The 25,745-nt window shown below is 44.9% G+C and overlaps 1 protein-coding gene across 4 annotated transcripts in view; it reads left to right on the top strand.

The window, feature by feature from the left end:
* NFRKB (nuclear factor related to kappaB binding protein) overlaps nucleotides 1-25,745 on the top strand; it is a 988,461-nt gene that overhangs the window by 846,585 nt on the left and 116,131 nt on the right. For all 4 annotated transcript variants that reach the window (XM_086956902.1, XM_086956901.1, XM_086956903.1 and 1 more), the window contains one exon: nucleotides 13,038-13,144. In XM_086956902.1, coding sequence (XP_086813028.1) covers nucleotides 13,038-13,144 — 107 coding nt within the window. The remainder of the gene's footprint in view (nucleotides 1-13,037; nucleotides 13,145-25,745) is intronic.

The raw sequence follows: 25,745 nt of genomic DNA, 5'->3' as shown, positions 1-25,745 counted from the left end.
AATAAGCCTCAAGAAACTACAGTTGAATACCAGACAGGGAGGCTTAGGCGTGCCAGACTTACGAGGTTATTATTACGCAAGCCAACTCCAATGGCTGACACGCTGGGTGGGGGGTAGGGACCTACACGAGATCGCTTTTACACAAGACAGGCTAGCGCGCGGAGAACTACACTCCCTTCTGCTGCCCGCTGCCAAGATTCCCAGAGAATGCCACCCACTACTACTCACTGCTTTACGGTGCTGGCGAAAGGCATTGGAGTACACAGCAGGGACCACTCCCTACGCAGACAACATTCCCCTCTTAGGGCTCCCAACACCGCAGGGAAGTCTGACACAACACAGATTGCATCCCTGGACGGAAGCGGGGGTGGATAGAGTGGGTGACCTGTTTGGGGATGACACTCTGCTGGATCATGTCTCCTTTGCACAGTCCACGGGAGCCCCACTACGAATGTATCTTCTACACGCCTCGGTGACCCACTATGTACGATGTACATGGGCTCCGCAACGCACCAAGCCAGAACAACATGAACTGGTACATCTCCTCCACTATATGGGGACGGGGGGACACCTAGTAAGATGGCTCTATGTGGGCATTAGGGAACACGCTGCTTTGCCCCTCACCACACTCAGGGAGGCCTGGGCTATGGACACAGGGAGGCCATAACAGACGGGGAATGGAAGATTATCCTAGAACACCACAGGAGAGTGTCCAGAAACGTCAAATTCAAATTCATACAGGCCATGATCTTCCACAGGGCGTATCTTACCCCCCAAAGGCTCCACAGAATGTTCCCTGCCTCCCCCCACAACTGCCCCAGATGTCAGGCGGACGAAGCTGGCATCCTCCATATGCTGTGGACATGCCCGAGAATACGCAACTACATGGTGACGGTCAGAAACACACTACACACTGTCACAGCCATGCAAATCCCCGAAGGGGCGCTACCCTGCCTGATAGGACACAGGAAGAGACCCAAGACCCGCAAAGTACAACTGAAACTCTTAGACGTGGCCCTCTTGTTGGCACTCAGGGTTATAACTATGAAGTGGAAATCGGCCAGACCCCCGAATGCAGAGATATGGCGTTCTGACTTGTTAAAATGGGGCAGAGCGGAAACCGCGGCCCTGCGTAGGGAAGAGGAGAAAGGACTCCGTAAATATCCTATAGCGCAAGAATGGGAACAAATGTTGATAGAGATGGAGGATATAGACCTAGAGCTTTCACAAGGAAACAACACATGATCGAGCACACGGAATGCAGAATGATAGCGAATGCGGACGCAAATACAGGGTACACAGGTTAACCAAGCCAACTACTGTAACATTTTTCTGAACAGAATAAAGTCAATATACCGAGAATACAGAGTATACACAGGGGCACGGCTAGGAGACGGGGCGGGGGGAGGGAAGGGGATGGGAGAAAGTTCAATACACAGGTGATACTGTAATTTGAATGCAGAAGATAAATGATATAATAGAATGATACTCTGGAAGATACAAGACAAGACAAAAGGAAATGTATGAAAGTAAATTCGCCGACAGTTAATGTTTTGAAAAAGTGAAAAAGTGAAAAGACTGATAGAATGTGCATTGATTGAACGTAACATGTAATAACTGATACAGTCATGAATAAAGAGTTTTTAAAAAAAATGTTAACCTACGCATTCCAAGACAGGAGAGACCATGCTTCTTGAAAATTATCACCATTACCACCCTGCAAGGAATTCCTGTTTCCCTTTAACGGTGCCCGGCACTGAACATAGATTAATATTCAACCTTCACAATAGCTTTTACACTGGCTGTCCTGAAGCTAAGTCCTGGTACTCACAACACTAAAAATGCTCTGCATAACCTTACTGGACAGACTCCTCAAGATGAGAAATCGTAACAGACACTGTGACGAGATGTAGATGTACAATACTACCCAGGCACCCTCGCTCATGAGAGGTGACTCTGGTCGCCCTTTAGATTCCACCCGACAGGGGAACCCTAAGCATTGTACTTTCTAATTATGTTAATGGTTAGGCCACCTTCCCCAGTTGGGAATCTGGCGCAAAGGGCGGGAAGGGGGTGGGATGTGGGCCACGGCAGGATTGGGCTGCTGTTGTGGGCGGAGGGAGGGGGAACCCTGTGCCGCTTTTTACAAGGAACAGGGTTTTTTTTATTTTATGTATTGATATGCAAATATATGAACACACTGCAGAACCGACATAGACACATCCATGCCCTAGAACCCACACTCTATATCAACGACATGGAGGACAGCCCTAGACCCACTACATACAACTTCCTAACTTGGAATGTTCGAGGCCTGGGGTACCCCGCAAAGGCCGACACATCCTTTCGTACTTAGACCGCCATAATATTCATTGTGCAATGTTACAGAAAACACACTTCAGACCCACTGCCTCTACCACGTTTGCATCCCAATGGGCAACCAATTCACACTTCTCATACTCCTCCTACGCCAGAGGCACAGCTATACTGGTGAAACAGTCTCTCCCCTACACCCCCATAGATTCCCACGAAGACTCCCATGGCTGCTACACTATCATCAGGGACCGTCTGGCAGCTCAATCCATAACTCTTGTCTCCTGCTATGGCCAAACACTGATGACCCAGAGAACTTCCGGGTACTCTGGGGTAAGATCCTGGACATCGGGTGCACACATTTGCTATGGGGCGGGGACTTCAATGTTACCTTAGATCCCACAGTGGACCGCTCGCACCACTACTCTAATGCACATTACACCCTTAAAACGATTGTTGAAGAACATGAACTGATCGGTGCCTGGCGCCATCTACACCCGCAACTCCGGAAGGGATCTTGTTACACAACAGCCGGCTCCTCTTGGTCACGAATAAATGGATGGCTCATTACTAAGGGCCTCACCCCATGGCTGACACACGCTTCACTTCTCTCCCGCCCCACACATATTCTGACCATTCCCCAGGCCGACTCACCCTTCCTGTCCTGGCGCCTGAACCCACAAAACCTTACTATATCCAGTATTCCAGCAGGAACTGGAACAAGAAATAACTGATTTCTTCTCACGAAATGTAGACGCGGTCGAGCACTATTCCACGATATGGGAGGCTTTTAAAGTCACCATACGAGGAGTATTTATTGCAAAAAGTGGGGGAATTCTGAGAGATATACGCTATACGCTCCGCAAACTGGAAAGTGAGCTCAAACAAACGGAAAATATGATGCAAATCGCCCCCACTCCAGAATTGCAGGCTCGGTTGAGAAGCTTACTTACTGAATACCAAGAAACAGCTGAGAATGAATGTAAGTTTAGAGGGAAATATCCCCAGGGGCGCCGATATGGGGAGGGAGACAGACTGGGGAAAGCACTTGCATCCCTGATTCGCCCCCCTCTACCCCCGATTCTCTAATATGGTCCTTGAAATTGAATAAGAAGATGGCGAACTACATAGGAACACTTCTGAGATTGTGGGACCTTTCCGCAGCTTCTACAGACCCTGTACAAGACACATAGAACTCACCCGGTAGATTTCACCCCCTTCTTAGAAGATACTGCAATAGCCTGGCTGGGCAATGGGCAAAGGGAATTTCTCCTAGCACACCATGAGGATGAAGAAATCATATCTGCCATAATGCAACTGCAATCAGGCAAGGCCCCGGGGCCGGATAGCCTCCCGGAAGAATTTTATAAGACATTCCGTGACTTACTCATTCCTGTACTACGACGTGTCTTCGAAGAGGCTCGTGAAACAGGCATACATAATCTCCCTGCCCAAACCAGGCAAGCCGTCCTCGTACTGTGACTCTTATAGACCCCTCTCATTAATTAATGTTGATGCCAAAATTTTAGCAAAATTGATCGCCAACATCATCCCTTTCATGACTGCCCTGGAGCTCCAAGATCAATCGGGCTTTGTACCCAATAGAGGCACGTCTCACAATTTGCGCACTTTGTTTGCGGTCCTCCAGTAAATTGAGCCCGACATGAACGCCACAGAAATATTTCTCAACGCTACTAAGGAGTTCGATTAATTAGAATGGGACTACCTTGCCTTCATCCTACAACGCATGGGGTTCCCCACTCCTTTCCTGGCCTGGATAGACTTATTGTACACTGGCCTGCAGGCTAGAGTCATGGTCAACGGTGTCCAATCCTCCCCTTTCACAATCACCAGGGGCACCCGTCAGTGGTGTCCCCTCTCGCCCCTACACTTCACCATAGTGATTGAACCCCTGGCGGCCAAGGTCCAACAACATTTCCGAGACCATGCGCTGATATATCCAGAGAGGCAGATTTAAATTTCCCTATATGCTGACGATCTTACGCTATATCTACGCAATCCAGACGAAAGCCTCAACCCCATTCTCAGGCTTCTCATCCTGTTTGGCCACCTTTCTGGGGTTAATATCAATTGGGGAAATCCCAGATATTTCCCCTTACGGATGCTACCACATGTTTCGAACCAGACTATCCACTCACGTGGTGTGGAGATACACTCACATACCTCGGGATAGTCATTTCTCGGAACCGAGACAAACTTATGCTATCCAACTATGAACGGGCGCTTGATCGCCTCACAGAAAAAATCACCAGGTGGATTGCGTTGCCCCTCTCCATGGCTGGCAGAGCTTCCCTGATCAAAATGTATTTATTTATTTCTTTATTTTATAGTTTTATATAGCGCTTAGAGACCCGGGGGTATCAGAGCGCTTTTCAGCATACATGACAAGGAATCATAGGCAATATAGTACAGTGGGTATTGTCAACAAAAAATTTGGGTAGTAGTGTTCCCTGATAGGGAAACGTCTACACATTCAAAATTCAAAGCTATATTTTATACGTGAAATATAGGAGTTCTTTTCAGAGAAGTCTGGATTAGGGTGTTTTAGTATCCCTCACAACACCAACTACCCAACAGTGTTTTTAGCACAATGAGTGTGCATCAATATACAAAACAGAAAAGGGCTTAGACAGCACACCTCTTGTCACCTGCTATTGATGTAACATTCTATTGCAATTATGGGTATATGTATCCCCATTAAGCTTTGGTACAAAAGCATCAACAGCAACTTTGGTCATACATGGACATCCGGATGGTTCAAGGACCAAATGCGGTTTTCAAAGTAGTAAGCGATTCACAGGAAGTCGCCCTGAATTCTGAGACTATGAACTCTCAGCAATGAACCATTGGTTAGAAACCACTGTAAGGGAAAAGTATCTCTCTCGACAATCCAAAAGAACAAATAAGGTCCAATTATCGAAATGGTGGTATCGTTGATCACCAAGAAGACTCCCTGGTTAAAGTATAATGTGGTCGAATGGTGTGTGCCCACAGTGGCCTCCTCGCTGGCAAATGATTTAGAAGTCAGTCATGACCATGATAAGTCCAGACCTTAAAAGATTTGCGCCCGCGATCCACACACTCCGATTGAATCGGAGTGTGTGTTATGCGATTTTATTATTGCCTTGAAAAAGTCTTTGTAAGGCAAAACACGTGTCGGCAAGTTGTGTGCTATGAACTTTTATTGAAGTGACAATATTTGGGGAATAAAAGAATATCAAGACTTACTTCATGTTTTGGATCCCTATGTTTGACCAAAGTTGCTGTTGATGCTTGTGTACCAAAGCTTAATGGGGATACATATACCCATATGTGCAATAGAATGTTACATAAGTAGCAAGTGACTAGAGGTGTGCTGTCTAAGCCCTTTTCTGTTTTGTGTAGTACAGTGGGTATCATCAAGGATATTGGGGACCAAGAAGAGCGAGGTCATTGGCCAGATGTCTAGAGATGGCGGTTGAGGAGAAGTTCTTTTAGTTGTCTCTTGAATGGTGGTACTACCCAAATTGATTTATCTCTTTACGAGCATCCCTTATGCCCCTAGTCGCTATTTTTTTTAAAGACATTAGAACCCAAATTATTCATCTTGTATGGAGTGGAAAACAAGCCAGATTGAATTGGGACACCCTCACACGACCCTTAGCAGCCGGATGATTTGAGATACCTGATTTAGAACTTCATTTCATCTGTGCTCAGGCTCACTTTGCATCTTACTGGATAAATCCCCCCATACATGCCTCACCTTGCGATAGAGGACGAACACATGACCCCCACAATATGTTCAGCATACTTGAGCACACCTGCGGTCCCTAGACATCAGGCCTTCACCTCTATTCAAAGCACGCAGAAAAAGGGGTCGAATAAGCACTGTGCTGTGTATGGGGTCAAAATTCTGACCTATTAGTCACAGTAGTAGCATATCAAAGGTAACAATAACATCACACATATCTTCAACAAGTTTTCCTTTTAAGACAGAATACTAGAGCCAAAGTCCTTTTGTATCTGTTATTCCATTTATTCAAAAACATCAAAGGAAACAGCCAACACGTGTTTCGTCGGTACACAGTCCGTACCACTACTTTCTCAAGGCTGTTGACATAAAGGATAACGCATGAATAATATATGACAGTAGCCATATGAGACATTCAGTCATGTCAAGAATACTATTTACTTTAAAAATCTCAAAGAAGAAATGAGATTGATTATGAAATTACCAGAAACTGTGAAATGAAACAGAAGTTTGTGATGAGAAAAGAAGCTAAGCAAACCCATATGCAGACTGATCAAGAACAAATGATAGTGTCCATGTGTCGAAAATCAGAGATTTATGTAAAACAAGATAAAGAGAAACTTAAGAAAATTAGTTATTGCAGAGAAGAGTATTTATATAAGGAAGATAAGAAAAAGACAAACCATAATAATCAGGATGTAGAGACCTAACAAGTTAGGTGGAGTAATTTAGTACCCATAGACCAAAGTGGAGATCCTGAGGTTAAATAATAGATACAATCTAACCTAAATCGATGAGTAGAATGGAGTAACGAGAAGAATGATGATCAATATAGGGTATAACTCGTCCCGAACCTGAAAATTGAGAGGCAAAACAAAATTGGACGACAGAAGTGTATCAGATAAAAAGAATAAATGGTTAACATATCTAACTGTAGATCTTGGGCAACACCAGAACTGGAAATTAAACCAGCAATATATGAGAAGATAGAGTAGTGATAGTTGTAAAAAAAACAGTGGCATTATGACCAATAAAGATATATAGGTAGACAACCAGCAGAGAGTTAGAAATTATGCTGGGATCTATTACTAACTGGGGTCCAGTGGTGACAGACGGACTGAATAATAACATAAAAAACATAAAGTGATGCTCACCAGTGCACAAGAAATGTTTGGGTGAACAAAACACAACTGTTGTTGAAGGGAGTACTTCAGAAACGACGAAGGATGACTGTAAACAAGCCAGCTGGTGTCCACCAAAAAGGAAAAGCGTAGTTGCCGCTATGGGTGTGATCGGTATCACACTAGAAAAACAAAAAATACAAATATAGGAATAAAGCGTGATTCAGTATTCACAAAGGTGTCCAGTAAGGGTACTCGATAAAAAGAAGCTAGTTGGAACATGAAGTCTAAATAAAGACAACAGAAATTATTGCGCTCCTATAGGTATAAGTAGCCATATAATGTTAAAAAACATAATGCAACAAGTAGGCAATAAAAGACATGGGAGAGTTATAACATCCATGTGCTAAAAAAGTAGGTCCTACTAGTGGGTAACAACAATACATAGTTGGTCTCTTAGACTTATAAACTTCAGTGGTGGTCAAAATATTTAAGAGGAATCCCCAAAATTAAAGGTAAATATGATGAGGGTGTCGAACTAAACATCTGTGTAACCACACGCTACGTAAGACAATCTATTAGGTAGAGGCAGTATGTATACAATAAAACCTATTAAGTAGAGGCAGTATATAGAGCAATAGAGGAAATAATACAGTAAGGCACCTGGAATGGTGCCTGGGAATAAGCATTGACATAAAGGTATCCTAACGGTTGTTAATGAAATTTAATGTACTATGTCCCAAGCATACTCACCCGGTGTGGATAGCGAAGTCGATCAAAGAGCATGTAAAATATGCCTGGCAAGGTAATAATCTATATGGAGGGCAAAAGAATAAACATGACTCAGAAAAGGTTCCTAGAACAGTGGATGTGAAGCATCATACAGCAAAGGTCCAAGGTCTCCAGAAGTAATTTAAAAAAGCACATACCAAAAGTGCGAGTAAATGGTCAGTCAGGTGTAATAACGAGTCAGTAATGTTGGTCGATGCTAGGGAGAGTCACTATGTCCATGCACGTAAAGCATCCGAAAACTGAAAAAGTAAACCAAGCAAGTGTAAAACGAAGGGAACTGGCCGATCGTTAGGAAAACAATTTTAAAAAGTGCAAAAAATGAGATCATGGCGTGTGTAGCAGAGTGGAGCTTACCCAAAAGTTTGATCCTGTGTTAATGTTAATGTTAATGTTAACTGTCATTTATTGAGCGCTCGTACGCCCGGAGGCTTCATGGCGCTGTAGGAAGGAACAGGGCGCGTCAGTCGTTTGATAGTAGGAAGCAGCTCAATGATGTGCCTGAGAAAAGAGCCAGGTCTTCAGAAGATGTCTGAAACTAAGGAGATTGTCACTTAGTTTTAGATGAGGGGGGAGAGAGTTCCAGAAGGCAGCTGCAAGATGGTCAAAGCAGCTGCCTCCGAGACGTTTCCTTTTGTACGGAGGAACAATCAAAAGGGATTTATGGATGGACCGGAGATAGCAGGGGGGGCTGTATCTTTGGAATAGATCTCTAATGAATTGGGGGCCAATGTCATGTAGGGATTTGAATAAAATGCAGCCCACTTTAAAGGCCACGCGTTGCTCCACCGGCAACCAGTGTAAATGTTTCAAGCCAGGTCTGACTGATTGCCTTCTGGGGATGTTCAGAAGCAGTCTGGCTGCTTGATTCTGAACCAACTGGAGGCGTCTAAGCTCTCCTTTTTGGAGCCCAAGATAGAGACTATTGGAGAAGTCCAATCTGGATAGGACCAAGGAGATAACGATCTGATTGAGAGCGGCAGAAGAAAAGAAACATGCAATTTTTTTGATTTTTTTCAGCTGGAAAAAACTGGAGGATACAACTGCTCCCACCTGTTTTTTCAAGGAAAGGTCTTCACTGATGTAGATGCCCAGACTTTTGACCGAGGGTGACTTAGATGGAGGGGCACCCATGCAGGAGGGCCAGAAGCTGGGATTCCAACTATGTATACTCTGTCCAGGCAAGACCAGTTCGGTCTTGCCTGGGTTAAGTTTCAGATGATTGCAGCTCATCCAGCTCAGAATGTGGGACATGGTGTTTTGAAATTCTACCACAGAGTCCTTGGTGTTAAGAGGAAAGATGAGCTGCAAATCATCTGCATAGTTGAAGATGGTTACCTTAGTGCTTCTGAGGGAAAACAAAAGAGGACGCAGGTACAAATTAAAAAGCAGGGGAGACAACGAAGAGCCTTGAGGCACTCCACAGTTGGTGGATATGGTGGGAGCTGTAAAAGTGCCCAGTCTAACCGATTGAGTTCGGCCAGAGATGAACGAGCGGATCCAGCTCGTCCGCTGTGTCCGCATGATAACGCAACCAAAATTACTAGTAATCATCGGGCGGCTTGAATAGTGAATGATATGTTCAACGCAAAATCACGTGATGCAAAAATGAGGTCATGTGATGAAACAAAAATAAAGAAAGGACCACGCGAAAGACTGTACATATTGTGGGTATGAAAAAATACATCAAAGTTACTAATACAAAGGCCGCCTTTTGGATTTGCATTACTCACCCTAGGTAGTGAGTGACGGTGGACTTCGTAGCACTCCGACTTGATTACTAATATCTCAATTTACTGCAGTCCCAAAACATTATTCTATCTACTACATATGTGAAGGTGCGGTTACTGCCTTTTAGGGAACACCACTACCAATTTCTTAACACTCTATTCAATGCACGACTAGCGTCTGGAAAGACCTAACCTGTGGAACTCACTGTCCTCTACTCTATTCACCCTAACTTCCCCTCCAGGGGAGACATGATCTTCCAGTCTCACATAAAGGGATTGCTGCCACCTGTGACGCAAACTGTCCTGTCTCACCTGTGAACAACTCTGTCAGCGCCAGGAAACCTTTTGGTGTCAGTGCGCTATATAAGAGCCCCTTAAGATAAGATGTAAAAGGGAAATTCTACACTAGCAACGAATACCTCTGAACCTCCTCCCCCACCCCTTTAGACCGGTTTTACTACATTAGACTTAGACAAGATTTGCAGACCCTCACCCCATGCTTCCCGCAAGAACCTTCTATCACGCCCCTGCACGCCCTTTTGCAACAGGCCAACCCTAAGCATGTGGTGTCACTCCTATACATGTGGTGTCACTCCTATACTGAACCACCCAAAGCGACAGCGGATGCGATCCACCCCCCTGCTAAGTATAAATGGGACGGTGAACTAGGACACCCCCTCACTGAAGAGCAATGGTCCTTTTGTTGTCGCCAAACTGGGGGAAGTCTCTGCCAGTAGCAGACTGCGCATCATACACTACAAATACTTACACCATTTGTACATATGCCTGCACGTCTACATCGCTTCCACTTGTGTGATAACGATCACTGTGATCGATGTGGGGAGGAGGGAGCTGATTTCAAACACCTGGCTTGGGACTTCGCACCTGTTCGCCGATACAGGGGGAAGTTATTCTGGTTTTAGATTGCATGACAGGGGTACATGTCCCTGAAGACCCCCTCACTGCACTCCTGGGATATACTGAACCGTTACCCGCGAAGATACGGCACTCCTCCTTGCTAAGCGACGAATTGCCTGTAAATGGGGCAGAGGAAGAGCTCCTAAATTTAAGGATTGGCTACATGACCTCATATACTGCCAAGAACATTTACATAGCTACGCTGAACTCTTACCACCCTCCTCTCGCCCGCAAGATATCTGGGGTCCTCTCCAGACTCACCTCCGGGACCACACCACAACCGTAGACACAACCACTGACTCCCGCACTGAAAGGGATGACACACAAGGCGGGGAAGGGAACTGACGCATGGGGGACATCACAGGAGAAGAGCCAATACTACCAAAATGAATCTCTGGGGGTTAGGGCAAACAGTGTATGAACGTACCTAAGAGGCAGGAATCAACGAATACGGACATTTAATTCTGCTAAAAGTGGTGGATAGTGGCACTGTTATATGTTGTTTGATCTTTCAGTCATAAATGTTTGGGACATTTTTCTGCAGCCATTTATAATTATTGACCACCTGACGCGGCAGCCCGTTGTGGTTGTAGGCGGATTGCTGTGTACCCTCTCTCCCGCTCCTGATGCCATATTATATGTCACCTTGCATTGCCGGCCCGCATGGTATGTAGGCATCATGCCGTGTATGTAACCATCTGGCACCAATAAAGGTCTTTGAAAACGTTTAAAACATTTTTTTTTTAAGTAATCTCTAACTAACGGTCTCTTTCAGATAAACAAGTTACTTACCTTTGGTAACGATGTATCTGTAAGAGACATACATTAGTTATAGATTCCTTCCCGCCCCACCCATCCTCTCCGTTCTGCGAACTGAGTTCTAGGAATAGGGACTCCCTTACAGGGCCCTAGTTTTGTGCACCAGTGGTCAGTGTCTTTCATGGCTCTGTGCTTCTGGCGTGGAAAGTCGTGTCAGAACTGACGTCGGCGCAAAGGGACGCCATCTAAATAGACACCGCAACATCTTCCCGGCGACCACGAGCGTGGAGTCGACCCACGCCACATACCGACACGCAGTGGGTACTGCGATAAAAAAAATCTCCAATTCCATTGTGACGCCTGGGGGTAATTCTAAGGTAAGGAATCTATAACTAATGTATATCTTTTACAGATATATAGTTACCGAAGGTAAGTAACTTGTCCAACTTGTGCGCTCTCTGGCGAAACTTATTTTGCAAAAACATTTCCTTGCAGACTCTTTTATATAAGTGGAAGAAATTTCTCCCTCATTTAATATGAGCAAATGTGATACATTTTGCAAACTAGCCCAAGTGTTCTATCTTTGCCCAACTTTGAGGACAAAGGTTAAAACTTTGCCCACCCCACCTATTATTGCCCACTTCTACTCCAAGTGGAGTTGATTACACTCTAAAATGACTTACGTCTCAATCTGTGGAGAAGCTAGCATCTGGATTTTCCTGGTATTGACCATTTCCTTGGTGGTTCATGCTCTGATGTAGCCCAGACAAACACTTAGACCAGTAGCAACTAATTTGTGGATTTGCTTGGTAAAACCTGCAGGCAGTGAAGATGGTCAAGCCATGTAACTAAACATGATCATAACCACAACTCCAGCTAGTAATGTATTTTGCCTACTTTTACATTTGTTTTCTATGATTTTCTAGCCTCTAAGAGCAAATACAGTAGTCCTTTACACGTGCAACATTTTAGTATTTGAGCGGTGATTTAGAAGTAAAAAGGGCTCCTAAGTCTTTCTCTCACCTGGTTCCAAACCATAGTGGACTACTGTTGGTTTTTTAGGTATTGGCTATTTCAGTCAAGTGTCTACCTGTTTGAACAACAATCCTTGAGAGCCCTTTGCTCTTTTATTTGTCCCAGCTACTCTCTAAGAATGAGGATAAGCTTTTAAACATGTGAATGACATGTTATAAACTGCCTTTTTTGTATCCAAACTTCTGTTATCTAGGCGATAGGTCTAGACATGTAAACTTGTTAATAATAGTTCGCCTTTGCCTTGTTTTCAACTCCTAGTTTTAAGGACAGTGTTGCACTCACTTGTAGTTGTTATATTGTAGGGCACCTTGCCCTCAGCGGTCAGCCTCTTATTACACATTATCCATAAAAATCACCTTCTTTTTTATTATCCTTATGAGGTTATACTGTCCAGTGTCTTAACTAACCAGGCTCTTGTAGCATCCTTGAAAGTTTCTGTGTTCCTCAAATGTTATTCACCAGGCAACATATTCCCTTTCACAAATCAGTGTCCCACTCTATAAGGGTATTCTCAGGATATGCCTGTAGCCCAATCAAAGTTATATTAGTTTATTGTATACAGTTGAAGTTACTTTTCATTTTTGTTTGTTTGTTCTTTTGAATGTGTTGTTTTAATTTCAGGGTAAACTTCCAACTCGGATCAGCGTCCCACTCTCCATGATAAGCCAGCCTGTAAAAGGAAAGAGCATTGTGACTTCACCTCTCATCAAAGGAAACATTGGCGCAAAGTGAGTACCAACAGTGAGCAATGCATAGGGCATAGCTGGCGCTAAAGCTGGAATCTCAGGAACGGTATCATAATATTGCACCCATAAAGAAAGGTAATAGAGAAGCAATATCCGTATACCAGCAGGCGCACAGTGGGTTTTTGAAAATCCATGACATACTAAGTGGATAAACCTCTACAAATAGGATGTCTGAACTGGTAGAGTTACACTTCTGACGTATAAGAGTTAAGAGAAGAAGTAAGAAAATATAATACACACTGTTCCACTGGAAGCGGTTAACGTTTTGTTTGTTACCCAGATATGGGTTAAGATTTTATACGAAGACCTTGTCTGGTATGGAAAGGACTAGAGCTATGATGCACAAAACTCAGAAGTAGAAAATGTTTAAGTTCGAACACAGATGTTGCTAGGACATTTTTAGAAATGCATTGTGTTAAAGCCATGCTGTCAAGCCCGCTCTAATTATACTAATGGGAATGTACTCTGTCTCTTATTTTACTCACCTCTGTCCTCAGTTTTGTGGACATTTATTTCATAATCCTCTCTGTTCCTGGCAGGGAATTTTTTTTTGTTTTCTGATATTGTTTAATATAGTGAAGGATGTATTTTATTGTATTCATTTTAGTGTAATATAAGATGGTGCGATCCTTGATTAGCAGATTTGGGTTACTGTTCCCTCACCCATTTAGCAATATATTGAATGCTTTAGATGTACTTTAAAGTTTCCTTGACCTCCGTCCCAAACCCAAAGTATGGTTCTGAATTATCTTTAAGTAATGAGCAAATTATAAGCGCCTCCGTGCTGTTGGCTTTCCAGGTAGCGGAACCGAAATTGAAGCTTTTTTTCTGAACAGTGAAAATTAGAAGGGTTGGCGTAAAACACATTAAATGAAAAGATTGACTAGCCTTAATTCAAAAGGTAATGCAAATATTAACAGCTATGCGGGGTGAGTGTTTGGCTGTAAATACAGGATGCAGCTGAGTGGTCCAAGCACACAAAGTCTCATGGCCAAGAACGGCATCAGATTTGGTTGGGCAGATTAATACCATTAGCAACTCCATTCGGAAGCCCTAAACAATGCATTAGAGAGCGTACTTTAATGTGACAAATGCTTAGGTCTCAAAATAACTCTCAATTACCTTTTCCTAAACGTCTACAGAAAGTAGTTCAAAGGGAAATGTACTATTTGGATGAATATACAGAATGAGCTATATAGAGACCATGGCTGCTTGCGATTATGAGGATAAGGGTTTTAAGATGGTATATAGCACTGTCTCCATAATGTGTGTGCAGAACATGTTTAACTCCATTATTTGACCAAATTAACATAACACATCTGATAGAGACATCTAGCCGTAGATTTCTTAACTTAGAATATCCCCAGGCGTCGGACTGGATACAGATTTTTTTTTTGCAGCAGCAGCAGCACCTCTGCACACCGGGGGACGGTACCACACGACCCCGCCCTGACGTCGTCCACATATGTGATGTCAGCAGGACATACAAGTCCCTCCCGGCACGCTGACGTCAGTTTTCCTTCTTTTCCACGTGCAACGCGGATCCGGAGTAAGCGGTTCCTCTGGCCTGTTTTCAGGTCCCTTTTGACGCTTTGCGTCTAGAACAGTGTGCGATGCCTTCGGGCTTAAAAACGAAGCGGCAAATGTCCCTGACGGACCCACATCTCATCTGTATGTGGTGTTTGGGCGAACACCTCGACTTGACGGATTGCGACGCCTGCCAACACCTCAAGCCAAAGTCCCAGCGGGAGTGCCGGATGAAGCTCCTCTTGGCGCGCCTGTCCCGGTCTGAGTTGTCTCGCCCTCCAGCTTCCTCACCGCCGGTTGGCCCCTCTGGTTTCCAGTTGCGGCGTTGGTTGCCCTCTGGGGCCCGGAGACGTCGTTCGCCCCTTCTGAGTAAGTCGTGGCGCATGTCGCCGAGGTCCTCGACCTCCCTTCCATCTGTTGTCGGGAGCACTAGTTCCTGGAGATCTCCAGACGTGCACCCCGGGGAGTCGCCCCTCCCCTATCCGCCTTTTCCGGGTGAGGGGGTGACTCGGACCCAGATGGTGGCTTATGCCGCAGCCTTGCTGGCCTTCCTTAGGTCCTCTTCTGTCCCTGGGGTGTCCTCGGGGTCTCTGCTACTTACAGGGTCCCCAACGGACTCACCGGTGGGTTGGCCCCCTGTGCCACATAAACCCTTGCCCTCCAGGGATGGAGGAGATCAGGGTGCGGCCCGGCTGGGTCCCCCTCTACGACCCATAGCATCCCTGCCGAGCCGTATAGTCCCGTGGGGCTCCCTGTGGCGTTGCAGGTGGTTGCTGATGCTCAAAGCCTTGCTTCGAACACACCTCGGCCTTCCGGGCAGGCAGCCGCCTGTCCGGTGCTGGGGTCGGCGCCGGACATCTCCCCGGTTCCGACTCCACTTCTTACTTCGGGATCGGAGCCTGTTGTAGTTGAGGCTGAGTCGGCGCCAGTGCAGCGCCAGAGGCTTGCCTCCCTGGCTCCTGCGCCATTTCCTTCTTCGGAAGTGGAGCTTGTCGTGGTGGACGTGGAGTCGGTGCCGGGCGAGGCCGACTCGGCGCCGGATGGAGCCAAGTCGGCGCTGGACGAGGCAGAGTCGGTGCCGACCGAAGCCGCATTGACGCCGGGTTGTTGACTCTTGTCCGGATGCTTCTGAAGAGAGTTTGGCATCACCTTCGCGTCCGGTAACGCCGGATCTATCCTTGCCTGTGCCCCCTTAGAATTTGTGGACCCGGCAGGATCCCTGCCTCCTCAGGAGCCCCTGGACCCGGCAGGATCCCTGCCTCCTCAGGAGCCCCTGGACCCGGCAGAATCCCCGCCTCCTCAGGAGCCCCATCAGGACCGCCATTCGTCAATGGGGCTCCCTTCCTTTGGGCATTGGTGCAGCCTCAGTGTCTTGGAAGACTCCGTTTACAGCCCTCACCTACAAATGAGTTGCTGTCCCCTCCTCGAAGGTCTACCAAGGCCGGTGCAGCATTTCTTAGAGTAGTCTCCTTGGAAACTCCTGTTCTATCATGCATCCCCCTTCGGGCCCCTTGCCTGTGGACCCTCTGCTTGATGTCCTTCACCATGGGTCGGGGAATGTGGAGCCGCTTCTGCCCTTTGAAGCTTCTTTTTATGATGCCCTTTTGGGCACCTGGGCTCGGCCAGCTTCCGGTGATCTGTTGGCTCGTTCAGTCTTGCACCGCCACCGTCCTGCTCCACATGATCCAGTTTGCTTATTTGTTCACCCAGACATGCAGAGGTTTGTTTTGCAAACTGCCTTCCCTTCCTCAGTTAATGCTTCCTACCTCCCTGGAGTCCAGTTGCCTTGAGTCGTGGGGTCGTAACATCTTCACTAGTGCTGCTCTTCAGTCACTGAATACAGTGTGTGTCCTGGATCTGGCTACCTCTCCCCTGTGGGACATTGCAGAGTCTCTGCTTTCCACCACCTCTGAAGGTGCTCGTGTTGACCTCCTTCATCTTCTCCGAGATGGCCGTGACCTTGCTGAATTTACGATCCGCTCAGCCTTGGATACTGCTGATTCCTTAGGCCAAGCTATGGCTGGTTCGGTTGCCTTACGGCGCAATGCTTGGTTGTGGGATAGCGTCTTCCCGGAGAGTATCCGGGAACGCCTTGTTGACCTGCCCTTTAATGGGGTCCTATTGTTTGATACCCACGCCAAATTGGCTGTTCAGCGCCTCCTTGCGGGCTTTCGGCCTCCCCCATAAGTCTGAATTTAGCAGGTCTTCTTTTCATATGTTCTGGGGTGGTTACCTTCTTGTTAGGCATCCTTCTGATGCACTATATGTTTAGGCTGGCGGTAAGCCTACTGTGGCAGTGTTACACAGATCGTTTGTGTTTGGGCCTCTGACTGTAGTCTGCCCTAAGAGGTGTTCCCCATTATTTAGGGGTGTGACATACTCCAAGTGGGGTAAATGTATGCTATTGTATAGCTCTGCTATCTGTCAAGTGGTCCTACAGATCCTTTTAGGCTCAATACGTCCACTGGTGCTTTTATCTTACCGTTTGTACGGTGTTTAATGTGGGGACTTTTGGCGCTGTCTCCTTTACGCTATGAGTTGCATTACATATTTACCTCAGTCTCCTCCTTTGGAGGCTTTCCCCTTAATTATCACGCTTGACATGCAGCTACCTCCTGCCATTAATGCAATCAGTGAGTTATGTATATATATATATATATATATATATATATATATATATATATATATATATATATATATATATATATATATATATATATATATATATATATATATATATATATATATATATATATATATATATATATATATATATATATATATATATATATATATATATATATATATATATATATATATATATATATATATATATATATAGCAATCCTCTACCCACAGGCACAGGAAGACGACGCCATGTTCTGCTTTTGTCAAACAAGTTTTATTTTACAAGTTGGCTGCTGGAACGCGTTTCGCCTGTTCACCAGGCTTGTTCACCACAGTGCGAGTAAAGTTTGCATTACTTAAAGCCCACTTACGTACAATTACGTGAATGAAACTACAATTCCATTGCCACTGAAAACAGACTCATAGTTTTTACGGGTCGGGTATTATACAAACGGTGGAACATTTTATAAACTCATGTATTTTTTTCCAACTAATTACAAAGTTGGTTTTAAAAAAAATGCAATTTCATTCAAAGCATTAAATAAAGTGACTGGTGCATTCAAATATCGTCCGGCGTCAAAAGATTGAGCGCAAGTGCGCGTGACTGACAGTTTGCTATGTATATGTTCTATTATATACACATAGTCAAAATACATAAGAATTGTACCGTTATACATTTTGTGATTATTATATGTGTAGCCCTAGTGGGCAGTTTTACCAGCGGCATATTTCATGTCTAGCATTCTCTTGTAGGCTTTAAACAAATACACCAAAGAAGCCCAAAATAATTAAAAAAGGCATTAAAAACAACTGCAAACATTGGAAGGGAGTTGTTGTACTGCTAGCATTTTACAGGTGTCTATGAAGATCTTCTTCCATGTTAAGACCTCCCGGGTACTTGCTATTAAGCTTAATTATGTACATCGACTCAAGTTTTCGCAGCTTCTTTTCATAATTTCCACCTCTTTCACATTTCTTTACTGCATCTATCACAAAGTAAGACAGTCCTGTCAAATTTCTATCATGTATTTTGTCAAAATGTCTGGCGACAGGATATGTCTTATCTCCATTTTTGATTGCTCGTAGATGCTGCAAAATTCGCATATGAACGGGGAGGGTCGTGCTGCCCACATACTTAAGGCCACAAGGGCACTGAAGCACGTAGACTGCATGATCCGTTTTGCAGTGGTAGTGCCCTTTGATTTTGAATTTTCTGTCTGAGAGATTGGATGTATATGTAGAGGTGTTTTTTCCATGAATACATGCATTACATTTTAGACATTTTAAAAATCCCTCCTTTTTCACTAACCATAATTTGGTTGTTTTTTTGGGGGGAGGAACTTTCAAAGTGTTGCTAACCATCATTTGTTTGAAGCATCTGGCCTTTCGGAATGTGATCTGGGGTTTTTTGGTGACAATTTTACCTAAAACAGGATCGCTCCGTATCAGGTGCCAGTGCTTGTTGAGTATGCTCCTAACCTGAGTGTGTTCAGTGTTATAAGCGGTGATCATTCTGCAAGTATTCTGATTTTGATTTTCTTTTCTTTTGGCGCTGTTACTTTTGCCAAACAGAATTTCTTCTCTTGGTTTTTTCTTCGCTTTACAAATTGCTGAATTTACACATTCTGTAGTGTAGCCTCTGGCTTTAAAGCGAGTACTCAGACTGGTAAGGGCATCATTGCATTTGCTGGTATTACTGCAATTGCGTATAGTACGTAGACTTTCCCCATAGGGGATGCTACGAATCAAGTTCTGGGGATGGAAGCTTTTAGCGTGTAGCAAAGTATTACCAGCACTTGGTTTACGATAGTGGGCTGTTTCTAATTTTCCATTCTCTATGTAAACTGTGAGGTCCAGAAAATTGACCTCAGTTTTACTGATGTTGCTGGTAAACTTTAGATTTAAATCATTGTGCTCTAGATCTTTGATGAAGTTTACCAAATGGGTTTCTGTGCCTTTCCACACGATGAAGAGGTCATCGATAAACCTACTCCAATGCATGATGTTGGTCTGCCAAATGTCTGGGTACTGCTTCCGGACTACCTGCTCCTCCCACCAGCCCATATGCAAATTAGCAAAGCTGGGGGCGAAGCAGGTGCCCATCGCAGTACCACAGACTTGATGGAACAATTCCCCATTAAAGAGAAAATAGTTGTTTTGCAGACATATCTCAGTCATTTCCACAATCATTTGTGTGTGGGCCCAATATTTGACTGGTCTACTCCCCAAGAAGTAACTAACTGCATTAAGTCCATCTCGATGTCTTATGCTTGTATACAAGCTTGTATACAAGCTAGTTACATCAATGGTTGCCAAAATATAATCCTCTTCCCATGGCAGATCATATACTCTTTTCAAGAAATCTCCCGTATCTTGAATGTATGATGGGAGGGATTTAGTCAGTGGGCACAAAAATGAGTCAATGTATTTGGATGTGTTGGACAAGGCACTTTGAATCGCGGAAATTATTGGTCTCCCGGGTGGATTTTTTTGATCTTTATGTACTTTTGGTATTAGGTACATTACTGGGGTAACAGGTTTGTCTATCTTGAGAAATGATACTTCTTCTTTTTTCAACAGACCTTGCATATACCATTCAGACAATTTGCAATTATAAATTAGATGGCTTTTGGTCATAACAGATTCATCTACTTTCACATAGTTTTGCCGAATGTTGAGTTGTTTATATGCTTCTATAAGGTATTGTTGCCTCCCCCACAGCACCACATTCCCACCCTTTTCAGCGTTACATACAATACAGTCTGAATTATTCGCTAACTTATTCACCAAAGCATGATATTCTTTTTGCTGCTGTGAAAATTTATTATTTTTAGAGTGGATTTTTGTGCACAGATTTTTCAAGTCATTAATCACCAACTCACTGTAAATATCAATTGAGTCTCTGCTTGTGATTGGGGTGAATTTTGAGGCCGGTCTAAATGATGTTGGATCATTGCTCATGATGTTCAAGTTTTCTTCTGTTGCAATATCCATTGCTTGACCAATATTGTCCCTTTGTTCCGTCATTTCATTTTGTGACCCCTGTTGCATTTGGTAAACTTCCAACATGAGGTTCATGTCGTCAACTCTCAGTTCATTATCTTCCAACACCTCAATAGAAAGCCATTATCATGCTTATGCCTTTATCATGAGTGGTAAATGTATACTAGTTGTATACCAAACATTTTTGAGGACTTTCGAATCATATCGGGCCTTACGATAAACAACGCTAAATCATATGGGTATTGGTTTAGTACCCAAGAGGACACACGGCTGCGGTTCCCCCCATATCGCATGCAGATTGCAACAACGACCTTCAAGTACTTAGGGATACAAATATATAGAGAGACGAAAGACATGTTGGATGGGAACCTGGGTAGAGCAATTACCGCTTTAAAGGCGCAAGAACAGTTTTGGACTACGCTGCCGCTTTCGGTGGCTGGAAGGGTAGCCATATCTAAGATGGTAGTACTACCCCGTCTTCTTTATTTCTTTACGAATTTGCCGCTTATGATTCCCGCACATACATTTAAAGCACTAAATACTATATTGACAGAACTGGTGTGGGGTTCGGGTAGACGACATATTAGTCTCGCCAAACTACAACTACTGACTACACAAGGAGGCATGGGATTATCGGATATGTTGGCATATAGCTACGCATGCCAACTGCAATGGCTAGCCTACTGGCTGGCAGGCCGCAATCTTCATGAGATAAACATGACAGAAGCGGACAGAACAAATGGCGCCATCCATAAACTATTGATGCCAAAGATTAAAATACCAGGATCGGCACCACTTCTGCTTAGACTCGCTATTGGCTGCTGGAAGAAAGCAGTGAGGTATACGAATGCAGAGACATCCTATGCACTCACAATACCACTATTGGGGATTCCACTTGGGATGAATGCACTAACAGAACACGAACTAACTGCTTGGCATGACGCAGGCGTCACGCAGGTGGGAGACCTGTTTGTGGATGGCAACATCATGCCATTTGCGGACTTTAACAGGACACACCAGACCCCTGAGAGGTTATTTATATTATTTGCCAGAGTTAAACACTATGTTACACGGACATGGGCACCAACTGGTACGGAATCGCCCACGAACCTGCTGCTTACTATGCAATATTTAATGAGAACGGGTAGCCACTTGACGAAATGGTTGACGAATGGCATCAGGACCGGTAGGGCCATCTCCCTTCAACCCACATGCGAACGTTGGGAGGGAGACCTAGGAAGAGCCTTTAGAGACAAAGAGTGGGAGAGGATTCTGAAATTCCCTAAAAAGGTTTTGAGGAACCCAAAATTTAAATTTGTTCAACTGATGATTATACACAGGGCATACCTCACTCCACATCGGATACACACCATGTTTCCTAATGCTCAGGACACGTGCCCCCGCTGCAGAGCTGACGACGCACAACTATTACACATGCTATGGGAATGCCCAAAGTTAGGGTACTATTGGACAACGGTACATAAAGAACTGGTAAGGGTAGCACCAGCAAGACCATACACCTCCGTCGAATACTGCATACTGGGGTTGGGCCCTACTGAAAAGAAGAGGAGTGTAGCGTCCCGCTTCTCTGACATGGCATTATTACTAGCGAAGAGAACAATAAATATGAAATGGAAATCAGCTAGACCACCAGACCCAGATATTTGGCGCGGGGAGGTGCTGCGATGGGGTAAAGCTGAGAGTGTAGAATTACAGCGGGAGGAGTGTAGAGGCCTACGTAGACACCCCATTTCAATGGCATGGAATGCAATACTACTAGATTTTGAATCAGGTGATGATGTTAGCCTGCCTCACACAGCGAATGAAGGCAATGGTGGAGAGTTGCAAAATTAGCTAAACAGAGACTATCGTCCCCGCCCCTCCAGCCCCCCCAACCTTCCCCCCTTCTTTCCCCCTCCTCCCCCCTTTCCCTCTCCTCCTCCCCCTTTCCCTCTCCTCCTCCCCCACCCACCCATCCTCTCCCCCCCCCTCCCATCCTCTCCCCCCCTCCTTTTTCCCCTTTCCCGATGACACCCATGTAGGGGCAACTGAGGTTGTACAACCAGGTGCAGAGTGACAGAACGAAAGGACAGTACAACGATAAGAACCTGTTGATATGTCAACATAGGAAGTGAACTGGAAATGGCAGGGAACAGTCGGACATTGAGGCAGTATTTCTTCTTACAAGATAATAAGAACGCAGTATAAGGAATTTGTGACATGACGTATATAAGTGCCGGGGTAGTTAGCCGGAGGGGGGAGTTGTTATAACTGAAAGAAACTTAAACGAAAAGTACCATAATATGTATACTTGACTTCTGTACCATGCACGGACTGTGTATTTATGATATATATTTGATGCATTGTTCATGCTTGCCACTGTCCATGTTTGAATCCTGCAATAAAAAATACATTTTCAAAAAAAAAATGTATACTAGTTGTAATAGCATGCGTGGTAAAGCCATATGCGTGCTAATGGGTTTGTGGTGACGATCACGCGTTCTTATTACTTCGTTGTAATGGCTGTTTCCCCCCAATGGACACTGCAGCAACCGGGTCTGGGCATCGTGGACTCCAGGGAACTAGTCGGAGGGCAACGCAGCCCCTCTCATACAATATAGAAATCTTTGGGGGTTTCCGTATTTTGAAGCGCGTTTTTGAGGCCCACACACTTAATTTTGTAGGGGGGTAGGTTTGCACGGGAAAATGTCGCAAGAGGTTTGTAAATGTGGTACACATTGTTTTATTTTAGTTTGATTTCTTTTCTATGTTGTAGTCCATCCAGAGAAAATATAACTGATTGTACAGTTAGTACTTTTCAACCCTACTCTTGAACATCTTACTATAGTACCTCAAATTATAAATGTTATTTTTATTGTGGACCGTCACCCACCCTCCCCCCCAAAAAAAGAAGTATGTTGTTTTTTTCATTAACTTTTATTAAAACAACAATAACTGCAAACGTAACTTAATTATAACAATATAATAAACAACTACACAAATAACTTTAATAAAACATTATAAACAAATTGTGATGTGGACTCCAAAAGACGTTCAATAGGTAATCTGCAAAACCAAAAAGAAAATTAGAGTTTAAAATTATGTAGATGTGAGTAAATGAGGTGAAACATTACAAGTCAAGGTAACACTACGATTTTACATGTGCAGTGTGCCTGGTACATTTCACTTCTGTTATAGTCCCGCGTTCAAGTGGTGTCTATATGGAAGTGCCTACTGCGTTACTGACACAAAAGTGGTACAAAGGGATTGTAAATACGCCGATTTATTTCTAATGCATTTAATTGGAGGCATTTTATATCTAGGCCGCTGTGCTTACCTTGTATAAACATTGCGGCCATCAGAGTTCACAACTTCAATTGAACTCTGTTTGTAAACGTCAAGTTTATAGTTTAGTTTATTTTTATTTGCTTTGGTACTCCACTGAGGACCACAAATATTATACAGAAGATTCAGTTACTACAGCCTTTAAAACTTCTCATGTTAATACAAAGATAAAAAAGGTTTTAAAAATGTATAAAATTTATAACATACTAGTTCATTCGGGGGAGATTTGCATATGATAATCAGTTCATTTACGGTGGTAATACGGCATCTAACATATATGGGGTACAGATGTTTTGCACTCGCTGCTACTACTTTTGAATTGGGGCATATGAACAGTAAATGCTCTAAGTCCTGCTCCCCGCCGTTACATAGGCTGCATAATGAGGTTGTAAACGTCAAAGTATATTCAATATGTTGTGGACAATTCCATTGCCGTTGCTCAATATGCCGTGATTGATCCTGAAGGATGTTTGGTGAAGCAAACAAAAGGACATTTGATTAATCAACCTAAACTGAGTTGCAAAACTCCTGTCAAAAGTGAATTTTAATGTGGGTACTTAATATTGCGTACCTATACTGTTGCACCCCATTGACTCGCAGAGTCTGGAGTTGAGAGTTTTTTTTTTTAAAGTTAGACGCAGATTTACAAGCTCCTTGCTCCACTTTTCCCATGTTATAAGTGACACAAAAGTGGCACAATAAGCTTGTAGATCTGTTTCTCAGACTGTTGTAACCTATCTTTTGTCACTGCTCTGTGGTAATTATACATTTCTACACAGTCAAGCTGCTGCACACTATCAACTCTCTCCTTTCACAGATAATTTGTTGTTGTTTCGGAAACAAGTTTGTTTGCTCACCTAGTGCCATAGACATGATTTAAAGAGGGTTGAAACAGGCTTCACTGTAGCCAAAAGAGTTCACCACTTAAACTCGGGTAAGGTTTTATACGGCACAGTGGAGTCATCAGCGTCCATAACTGTAAAAAAGAAACGATGTGAGAGACAGTGAGAAAGAGAGAGATAAAAGGACATTAAAACGTGGAAGAGACGGGGGAGGAGCCGCGCCAGCAACCAAGATGGCCGCTTAAGGACCGGCTCTGCCGACCCTTCGCTGCTGACTCGCCATCCTGTCAGCTATCCTGTGCCCAAACCCCACTCTCGGTGTGGGAACCGGTGCGGTGCTGGTAGGCGAAGTTTCGGACCTCCGCCGAGGTCGAGAGCCCTCAGAGAGCCGCCCGCAAGACTGCGGCCTACCTGGCCGGGAAGCCGGGACCTCGAGTGACGACCTGCTCGCCCCGGAGTGCAACAACATCGGGCACTGGGGCCGAGAGGGGTCGTTCCGGTCGGAGGTCGGCCCGGAATTTAGCCGCGAGTTCCCTGGGGGGCATGGCGGCTGTTCTGCACCTCTGCTGCCTTGGGACACCGGCATAGAGACGACCTGCAAGGAGGAGCGCCCTGCCGTCGCCTTGGGCCGGACCGATTGTTGGGGGCCGGCCCGCTAGGGCTACAGACTGCGGGTACGTCGCGGCACTGACGCATCTGAGGAGCCCCATGAGAAGCTTGAGCCCACAAGGTTGGCAGTGTGGCTGGGGCCCTTATATCTGTGTAGACTCCAGGATACTATTGGCATAGGGCAGCTGTGGGAATCTGCGATACCGGGGCCATTGACTCTGCCCCCGGGTCTGCAGAGTGGAGGTAGAGTGGTGCCTCTGTTGCCTGTGGGGGCGAGCAGGCCCTGCAGCGCAGTTATTGGCGGGATTGTGGAGACGCAACAGACCACCTTACTCGGGCCAATATCCTGGACCCCACGCAGAACGGCTTCCGTGCTGGCCACAGCACGGAGACAGCCCTTCTCGCCATGGTGGAGCATCTGCGTGCGGTGTTGGATGCGGGTCAGACGGCGGCGCTTGTACTATTAGATCTTAGCGCCGCCTTTGACACCGTCTCACACCGCATTCTTTTGCATCGCCTGGAGGAGATTGGCATCGGTGGGCTTGCTCTGCAGTGGTTCCGCTCCTTCCTCGACAATCGCTCTTTTTGCATGGCCATCCCACCTCACCAGTCCAAATTCCATCCTCTGG

The sequence above is a fragment of the Lissotriton vulgaris genome, chromosome 2_1, assembly GCF_964263255.1.
Source record: "Lissotriton vulgaris chromosome 2_1, aLisVul1.2, whole genome shotgun sequence".
Classification (NCBI taxonomy): domain Eukaryota; kingdom Metazoa; phylum Chordata; class Amphibia; order Caudata; family Salamandridae; genus Lissotriton; species Lissotriton vulgaris.
The sequence above is the reverse complement of the archived record's forward strand: the minus strand, read 5'-3'. Positions and strand labels throughout refer to the sequence as shown.